The sequence below is a fragment of the Acomys minous genome (assembly GCF_964271855.1).
Source record: "Acomys minous genome assembly, chromosome: 12".
Lineage (NCBI taxonomy): Eukaryota > Metazoa > Chordata > Mammalia > Rodentia > Muridae > Acomys > Acomys minous.
Window position 1 is genome coordinate 110065507 of NC_140493.1, and position 10169 is coordinate 110075675.

A 10169-nucleotide genomic window follows, 5' to 3' on the forward strand; every position below is an offset into this window, starting at 1 on the left:
TTCAAATGCCCATGCCAGGCCCAGTGTCTCTCTCGATCCGCCCGCTGCCTTTGGAGCAGGATGTAAAGCTCTCAGCTACTGCCCGGCACCATGCTTGCTCTCCACCGCGACGGTCACCCACTAAACCTCTGAAACTGTAAGAACGGCCCCCCAATGAAATACTTTCTTTCACGAGAGTTGCCTTGGTCCTGCTGTTTCCTCACAGCATAGGACAGTGACTAAGACAGTTGAGAACTTAACATTTCCGCCCAGCTTTTCCTGTTCTGGTGGCTTAAGGAGAACTGGACTTGCTTGTGGCTTGACAGCTCAGCTTTCCCGCCCAGGGTGGCTGAGTGGAGTTCCAGGGCCCCGCCCCCTGCGTCCCCGCTCCCTGCGTCCCCGCCCCCGCGTCCCCGCCCCCTGCGTCCCCGCCCCCGCGTCCCCGCCCCCTGCGTCCCCGTGCATTCAAGCCTACCTTTATCTGCTTGATCTCATACTGAATCCTCTTGATGGGGTTGCCGTAGATGTCATTCCCGGAGTCCACCTCCTTCTCACTCACTGCTTTGGCCCTGATCACTGCAAAAACACAGAGAGACACACGTGTGAGGAGAGGGCCCAGGATCAGGGTCTGGCTCTGCTCTATGGGAGGCGCTGGAGGAGGCTAGCCTGTCGCCTAACCCGCTGTAACCTGAGGGGCCAGAGGACTCCTGGCGGGCCCAGCAAGGAGAGGGGGCTCTGCGGCTTTCCATGCTGGGGTTGTCAGCAAGAGTTCCTCGCTGTGGCTGGGATGTGGCTCAGTTGGTATCATGCTTGCCTGGCCTGCACCAACGCTTGCGTTCCATCTCTAGCACTGAGCACCATATAAAACTGGGCACAGGCCAGGTACGGTGGCGCCCGCTTGTAATCCCAGCACCCGGGAGGCAGAGGCAGGTGGTTGTCTGTGAGTTCGAGGCTAGCCAGGTCTACAAACTGCATTCAGGACAGCCAAGGCTATACAGAGCAATCCTGTCTCGAAAAACAAAAGCAAAAACAAACAAACAAACAAAAAACTGGGCACAGTGAAACACACTTTATCGGCCCTTGGGCGGTAGACTCTGGAGGCCTAGAATGTCAAGGCCAGCCTAGGCTAACGAAACCCTGCCTCAAAAGACAAAACTGAAAACCAAAACGCTGGGTGTTGTGACGCATGCCTTTAACTCCAACTCTTGGCAGGGCACAGAGGCAGGTGGATGTCTGTGAGTTCAAGGCCAGCCTTGTGTACATAGTGAGTTCCAGGTCAGCAAGGGGCTACAAAGTGAGACTCCATCTCAGACAAAACAAAACAAACCCAAAACAAAATCAAACCCAATGAATCCCCATTGAATCCGTTGCTGACAAGGGCAAACACAGAGGCTCAGAGCCCCTGCCCAGGTGGTTGGGAGCTGCAGCCTGTGGCCTTGGATCTGACTCTTCCTACTAGTTGGTGGCAGTCCTGCTCCTGCAGGTAGGGCTGGGGACAAGCCAGCACTTCATCCTCAAACAGGCATTGGGGGCTGGAGCAGATGCACACTCATCCACCTCAAAGGAGCCCAGTTTTACAGATCTGGGGACTCTGCTGGGGGTAGCAGAGCACAGCTCTGAGTGGAGCAGCTGCCTAGCATGCAGGAAGGCCTAGGTTCCTTCCCTAGCCACACAGACAAAAGAGGTTTCCCTGTGAAATGTCCTACGGGGCTTGCATGTGAAGATTAGAGGACAATTCTGTTTCTCAGGTGACATCTGCCTTTTGGGGCGTTGGATTTTTTTTTTTACAGTTTGCTTTATTGGGGTGGGCAGGGGTTGCAGGTTGCACGCTGCAGCCAATATGTCTAAGTCAGAGGACAATTTGTAGGAGTCAACCCTCTTTCCACCACATGGGTTCCAGGCACGGAAGTGGGCAGGCATGGCAGCAAGCACACTGAGCCACCTCACTGGGCAGGCGTGGCAGCAAGCACACTGAGCCACCTCATCGGCCTGAAGCTGACAGTAGGCTAGGCTGGCCAGCAAGTCTCTGCGTTCATCCTGCCTTTTCCTTCCCAATTCTGGGATTGCAAGCGCATGCCACCACACGTGGCTTTCTGTAACACATATTGTAGGAGGTGTGTGATGGACGTGGAGTTAGGGGGCATATTACGCAGGCTGTGGATCTGGTTAGTAACACTAGTGCGGCTTGTAAGCCTTCGACACAGTTGGGAAGAAAGCAGGTCCCGTAGGGAGTGTATCCCGAGCATCAGTCTTAAGAGGTGGTGGGAAGAGGGTCCAGGAAAGTTCCAGAAGGTTATGGAGCCTGGTCATGCCTAACAGGACTTTTAGGAATTACATCCCTGGTCCCTCCTTGGAAACCCTACTTCTGAGGATCAGCAGGTCCTGCCATGGGTAAGGCAGGGCGGGGCAGGGCAGGGCAGGGCAGGGCGGGGCGGGGCCCTTCTTTACTTCAGGTTATTACCTGGGTCAAAGCCTGTTTTAATGGCTTTAAAAGCTTTGCCCTTCAAACGGGAGTGCTGTATAGAGCCACTCTGGCCAAGTGTTCTGTCACTATGCACATGAGCTAAACGGAGACAAGGGGCAGACAGCGCCAGCTCAGAGTCTCCAGCGGTCAGCTTGAGTCTTGGAAACTTCTAGCCAGGACTGTTTCCCACAGAGGCAGGGAGGTCCAAGCACGTGGGAGCGCCATCTGCTCCTCAGACCCCAATGCACTCTGGATCCCTCCTCGCCAGTCTCACACCACAGCCCAGGCCCCACCCAGCTCCAAGGACCATTAACATTGGTCCTTGGGTCCTTCTGTGCAGTTGAGTCACCACTGGCCTGGCCACAGGTTCCTGTTTCCCAGCCTAAAGCCTCACTGCGAACAGCCACAACCTAGTAACGCCCACCTGGAAGGCCACCCCAGAACAGAGGGCTCTCTCTTGGTTCTGTACCTACTCCATAAACATTTCCTGCAAAAGGCCTTCTCTTAAAACTTGAGCCAGGTAGCGCACGCAGAAGCAGGCGGGTCTGAGGCCAGCCTGGTCTACACAGCTAGTTCCAAGACAGCCAAGGGGCTATACCTTCTACAACCTCACTTGCCCCATGCTCTTTCCTAAACCCTCCTGCTTCCTGGCCCCCACGTGCTCAGATAGCCAGATATGTTCCACCTCAGAACAGAAAAATCTCTTCTTTCCAACATGCCGCCTCCAGCTCTCTGCTGGGAGAACTACCATAGTGCAACCTCCAGGTACAGCCCTCTTTGTGCTCCTCCAGCCGTGACTGGTGTGTTGCTCACCTCCCACACATGCCGCTGTTAACACCCGTGCACATGTCTGTTGAAAGGTCCTAACAGGTAGAAGCCATGCCGTGGAACATCAGAAAACACCAACCTGATAGAACCGGGCCGACCCTGACAGCCTCGGGATGGCAGGACAGGTGCGGATGGTCCTTGGTCCCTAGCGTGTAATCTATACAACCATCACTGCAATGCTTATGCACACGCGTGACCACGGCAGGTAAACACTGTTCAGTGCTTGCTCTTTGTATAGCATTCTCATAGACTCAGAACCCAGAGGGGGGAGGGGTCCCAAACGAGCGATCCAACTCCGTCTACCCATCTAGAGAACGTCCTAGCCTTGCTTCTCAGTAGTGGCCTACTATCCTCCACAATGCTTAATGCTCCTAAAGGCCTAAGGCCTGGGGCGGTAGCTCAGTGGGCAGAGGTTTATGCAGCATCCACAAAGCCCTTAGCCCAAGTCCCACCACATACAACTGCACGTGGCACATGCATGGAATCTTCACGTGCTGGGCTGCTGGAGACCACGTCTCAGCCCAGGACAAACCATCAAACGCCAATAAATGCAAGCAGGAAATAAGGCCAGGGACTTCCCAACAGCCAAAAGGCCCCAAGCTCTCCCACCGCACGGAGGAAGTCCCCAGCTCCCCCCCCCCCCCCCGAGACACACACACACAAGCCCCTGGCACAATCTAAGCCAAAAGGCCGAGAAGCAGTCAGGGGTGAGGATGTGTGCAAAAGGCGCTGCAGAGACGAGCTCGGACACCGCGATTAACTGCGCATCCAACACAGACGCCACCAGCCTGTGTCATAAGGTGATGGACAGAGTTAATGCTAGGGACACGCTGTGGCAGAGAGGAGGTCTCTCTGCTCCTATGTGACAAGGACTTCGAGCACTAGCCTGGCCCCGTGGCGGCCCGGTGGGCTCCTAAGCCTGGACGGTATATGGTGTACAGCCTCGTGCTCACTGTGCCTCAGCGCAAGGCTGGGGATGCTCGCGGGGGGGGGGGGGGGCAGGGGCGGCAGACTCTCCACTGACAACTGGGCTGTTTCTAGCTGGCCATGGGGGCCCTGACCACAGATCTGGGTTAAAAGCTGGATGGACGTTCCTCTCTCTAGTGTCTCTGTGAGACAGGGCCCCTGTTGACCGGCGGAGAAGGGAAATGAGAAGGCCTTGCTGGTAAAAGCCTGCACAGCCCCAGCCTTACACACACACACACACACACACACACACACAAACACGGACATACACGCCCACACATACACACACAGACACACACACACATGCACACAGAAACACACACATACACAGACACAAACACACAATACACACACACAATAAACACAGACACACACACACACAGGTAGTCATCACTGTGACCTCTGGGGTGATCTCCAGGATGGTAGAAGAAAATCAAAACAAAACACATTACAGAGCGGACAGCCTTCCCGAGTCCTGGGCCATTTGAAGGATAGAAAAATGCAGAGGCTCCAAGGATTTGGGATGAACTAAAAGCAAGGCTTGGGTGACTGGTGACCGGGCACTTACATGCTAGGCTGGGGACAGACACCAGGATGGGACCAACTACATCCGCCATGCCCCTCTACGTACCCAAAGAGCTGGACACAGCAGCGGGAGTCCCCTGTTTAACTGCTTTGTGCCCCAACCACTGTCCCTGGCCCCTGCAGCTCAAAATTTGCTTTTTCCTCTTTTTCTTCTGCTAACCCAACATCTGGGTTTGCCATCTGGGAGTGCTACACTGGCTGACGAATTCACTGCCAGAAGCTACTGGAATGCACAAGCGGTGACTTAATTCAAAGCACACACAACCGCAGAGCCCCTACCCCCATCCCTTGAGCTGAGGATACCACATGATGTCACTTCCTCCTAGAAGAGTCTGCAAAAACAATCCCAGCACACCCAGCAGGAGGGGATGGAAAAGAGAGAGAAGGTCACGATGATGGGCCAAAGGTGACAGGCTGTGTTTGGGCCCTGGGAATCACAACTGCCCAGGGGTGCCAACAGAGGCTGGGCTGCCCTGCAGCATCCTCTCTGTGAGGGAACTTGCTAGAAACCCTGGAGGCTATGGCCATGGCTAAAGGGTAACTGGAAGACTCAAATGCACCCCACAGATCCCAACTGTGGCAAACAGAGCCACGGCTCTCCTGTCCAGGGTGCACCTGCCTGTCCCCTGAGCCACCAACACGTAGCCCACGGAGCCCTAAAGACATGCTCATAAATACCACTGTGTGTGTATAAAGAGGTGGTCTCACTGTGTAGCCTTGACTGGCCTGGAACTCACACTATGTAAATGAGGCTGGCTTTGAACTCACAGAGATCCCCCTGCTTCTGCCTCCCAAGGGCTGGGTGGGATGAAAGGTGTGCCACCACACCCAGCTTGCCAACCACTTTTGGGTTTTATAGTGTCCACGTAACATTGTGGACATTCCTTCACACCATGCCCGTAGCCCACTGAAGGGTCATAACCTGAAAGGAAATCTGCCTGCGAGAGTCTTCCTGGCACCACCTGTTATTGGGACAACCCCATATGCCATGTGAATGTTTACATCCCATAGACGGCTCCCACTTAGTTCCCTCTCTGGGGTTTGGGCTCCCTACACTGAGCACAAACAGTCCTGGAGGCATCAACACTGGTCTTCTGAGGTTGAAAAGATTTACTCAGCGTCACCAGAGGGTTGCAACCAGGCCACCCTATCTTTCAGGGTTCTGCTGTGTGTGACATGGGGCCAGCAAGGTGCTACAGAAAACAAGGAAGGCTAGTTCAGGGCGGTTCTCCCTTGGAGCTAGATGGAAGGACAGCCAGCCTTGCCAAGCTTCTGTGTTTGCCGAGATCCTACCAGCCCAAATCGTTAAGGGCTGGGAGACTCCCTGATGCTGCAGTTAGACTGGGGCCAATCAGAGACCGAGCGAGATACACTGCTTTAAGGCTACTAGCATCAAGGTGGGGGGAATCCCCCCCACAGATAGATGCGAATGCAGCAATTTCAGGCCCCACTGCACATGGCCTCCTTAGGTCAGCTGCACCATTTCTTTCCTTCTTGGGTAGAGTTCATGCCAACCAGCTCAGAGGGCTCATAAAAGAAACATCATTGTGTCCCAGGGTGGACCCAACCCGTGAGGCTCCGATGGCCTTTTCTAGTCTGTCAGGGGTGGGAGGGCCTATAAGGTCTCTTTGTTAAGCTCCCCCACCCACCCAGAAAACAGGGTGCCACACGGCCTTGTCAATTACACCCTCAATTCAGCCAGCAAAGTTCCAGTTCCAACCATAACTTAGACCCTGGGGCTGCCGCTTTGGGATCAGTTTCTTAGGCCTTTAGAGTGGATATCATAGGCCTTATGGCTGGTCAGCCTGGCAAACGCTACCTGTTCTTTGAATCTGCATGAATGCGTCTTTAACCCTGGAAGTCAGGAGGAGGAGGAGGAGGAGGATAACCCCACTGCCCCAATTCTACACTGCGAGCTGCAGACGTCGTACGGCCAGCCACACAGTTTCCAGCTTTGTCCTACACGGCTGCCGTCAGATGGTCGCGCTGTTCTGTCCTTGAAGAGCTGTGGGACCTGAGCAGGGCTGTGGAGGATTTGGATGGACCTTCCTTGTTCCTTTGAGTAGGCTGACCTCAGTGGCTGGAGGAACCGCTCCGGATGCGGGATGTTGATCAACACAGGATTTGTCCTGGCGTCCTGGGGTCCTAAGACCTGCTCTGGTTCCTAGGTCCTGAGGCCACACACTTCAGCACGTGGGAGTACAGGTATGGGTGAGCATCCAGGTGTCCCAAGGGATGAAAAACTGGTTTCGTCCTCACAAATCCTCAGGTACCAAGGTCTCCAGCTCTCCCTTCTGTCTCTGGCCTCAGGGTGGTCACCATTCCCACTACCGCCACCTTGAGCTGCCCTCCGCCCCCTGAGCTCAGCCCTGCCTTGTGCCCTCCATGCCCAGCCACTCTGGTTAGTGAAAAAGACCTTCTCCAAATTCTTTCCCAATCATTTCCCTAAAAAGGAAAAGGGGGCTGTCATTCAGTAATTAAAAACAGTCCGGTGCTAGGGAGCAGGGTTCAGCGCTGCCTCCATGCATCAGCAGCTGAGACCGGGGCCCTCCCACAGAAACTCCCAAATCTGATCATCTATTCCTTCATAGGCAGAAACAGGGCCCCAGCCCTGGGGTAGGGCTGAGCCTACTGAGGATGAGGTCAAGGCCTGCCGTAATAATTCAGGCCAAGGCGAGCAAGCGAGCGAGCGAGCGGATGGGTGTGGCTGAGGGTGAGGTGGGGAGGGGGATGAGGTTCCAAGGCTCTGACCAGAGGACTGCAGGGCATTCGGCTCTGGGCCACACCGTGCGCTGGTGGCTGGTGCCTGGGAACGTGCCAGGCCTGCCTAGCAGCAGGCTCCCTGCCCACCGCTCAGATTCTAGCAGGCTTGCACGCGCAGGAGGGTGGCTGTCCGCTAGATACCCGTCTCCATGGAGACCAGCTTTCCCATCTCCATTTCCTGCCCATTGCTTTGGCTCTTCTGGGGAGGGTGATGGCACATCTACATGAGTGAGCAGAGGAAAGCTACAGCAGTCTCCAGGAAAGCCCAGCCCCTCCAGCTGTCTCGTGCCCGCCCAGGACCCTGGCTCTTTCCTTCGAGGCCTGGTGGAACCAAGCCCATGGCCCAACCCGCCCCTTCCTTCCCAGCTGTGGGCCAGCCGGAGCTCATGCCAGGGCCTTAAGTGCGGCCCTTCCCATCCTCGTGCTGCTGAGTCACTTGAAAAAAATGCGTCCCGCTCCTGGGAGGGTTTGCCGAGAACAGTGTGGCTTTGTGGAGGACCCTGCTGCTGCTGCTGCTCTTCGGCAGTTTCTCTACCAAGCAGTGGAGGGCCTCACTAGAGCCAAGCTCAGCCCTGTAAATCCTGAAGCTGGGCAGTAGCAGGGCAGGGCAGGAGGCAGAGAAAGCCTGGAGAGGTCCCTGGGGGCATATTCTGCCAACCCCTGTGAGCCATCTTCACACAACACCGAGGGAGGGGCTGAGGGGCACAGCAGAGGCAGACAAGGGTCTTCACTCAGTGGCTGCCGCCACCACCACTGCTGCTGCCACCGCTGCCGCCACTGCCAAGGACCAACGGCCATGGAGTATGGAAGGACATTCATGGCAGCCCTCAAGTCTCCAACCAGATGGTCCAGAACCTACAGCCTCCAAAGCCTGGATCCTGTCTGGCCTCAGAGGTCTGAACTGACCTCTTGCCCTTATCTACTTGTTGAAGGGACAATACACGTCAGAGAGGGTCCCTGCCCCACTCCCAACTTAATGGCCCTTTTTTAAAAAACCCATTTTTTCATAGCTATGTGGTCCTGGATGCTGCTGTCAGCATGTGTGTTATGTGCTGGCTACGCACAGCGTTAGGTGGCTTGGTGACTGAGCCAACTGCACCTCAATGGATCATCACGGTAATGACAGGTTTAGCCAGTGTGGCAGTGAGCAGTTGAGGCCAAGGATTCTCTGCCATCTCTCACCTGTTGGGCACTCTGGTCATGCCCCAACCTGCAGATCGTGCTATTGTCCCTCCCACAAACCTCTGGGGCAGACAGGGTATCTGCCCACCACTTGGTCAGCCCCAGAGATTTTTTTCTGAGTCTATGTACTTTAGGGAAAATGCATGGGGCAGACACACAAGGAAGTAGCCTGGTGATCAGGATTCTGGTCAATGCAGGACTTAGCAGGGATAAAGATTCTGCCCCCTACCCCATGACAGAAACACAAGCCAGGGAGAAGTTCTAGAAGACACAGTGCTCTGGGCAGGTACATGGCAAGAACCCAAGAGCGCTTCAGGAGGAGGAAGATAAAGGCAGCCTCCATGCCTGGGTTCTGCTGCCGCCAGACAGAGCTCTGAACAGACCCAGAAGCTGCCCACTTGCCCCACTGCCCCATTTCAGTCAGCTGGAGGCCAGGCCTGGCTGGTAGCTTATAGGACCCGAGTGTGAATATAGACTGGCCCTCCACCCCAGCCAGCATAGCTGACTGGAGCGGCCCAGCAGGAGGCCAAAGTGTCCCCTTCTGAATACTCGTGTCAAAAATGTGGACCCTGGGGACAGAGATGGCTAAAGTTGGGTCTGTGGGAGGAGGTGGAATGGCAGGACCAGGGAAGGTCAGGGCATTGACCCCTTGCCTGTCACCCAAGGTGGCACAGCCTTTGTGTCATGATGGTGCGCTGGCTCCTTGTGGAGGCTGATGGGTGAAAAGAGTGGAGGCGAGTGGGGAGGCCCCCAGGTTACACTCAAAGGCTTCGCATTGTCTCTCAGATGTCTCAAGGTAACTGAGAGTGAACCTTAGAGGGGGAGATGGGAAGGCAGCCATGACATCCTCTTAGGGAATCATTGGGAAGTCATCTTTTTAGGAGGGGAGATCCTAGGGATTGGGATTCACTACTCACACCACTGGCCTGGGCCAAGGCTAGCCCATCCCCCTTTAGCCTTCTATAAGGCAGGTGGGAGAGGGCAGGGTGTCTCCTCACGCTCCGTGCCAAGGGACGGTGTAGGTGTTATTGTCCGGGCAGAGATGAGTCATCTTCCACCAGGTCTCAGTGCCCATCCTTACACCTACTTTTAGCTCGATGTAGCCAAGAAGGAGCGATTTCCTTACTCAGAACACGGGCCACAAATACCATCTTTGTAAATGGAAACAAAAACAAAGTGCTCCGGGAAGATCTGTCTGCTCAATGGGCTGCGGCTTCCAACTAAGTTGGGAGGCTCAGTTACGCAATGTGAGGCCCAAATCTGACCACAGCTTCAGGCCGAGGGATGCCACACCCACTCCATCCTCTCGGACAGAGGTGACGCTGCAGAGTGTCCTGTGTCGCGCAACGCCAAGCCAAGCATCAGCTGGCAGGCAGGCACCAGGTGGGAACCAGGCATGATG

At 55.4% G+C, this 10169-nt stretch overlaps 1 protein-coding gene across 1 annotated transcript in view; it reads right to left on the bottom strand.

The window, feature by feature from the left end:
- The window catches only part of TIMP2 (TIMP metallopeptidase inhibitor 2), a 47427-nt gene that overhangs the window by 12699 nt on the left and 24559 nt on the right, over positions 1-10169 (bottom strand). The window contains exon 2 of the mRNA XM_084748165.1: positions 455-555. Within this exon, the coding sequence (XP_084604291.1) occupies positions 455-555 (101 nt within the window). The remainder of the gene's footprint in view (positions 1-454; positions 556-10169) is intronic.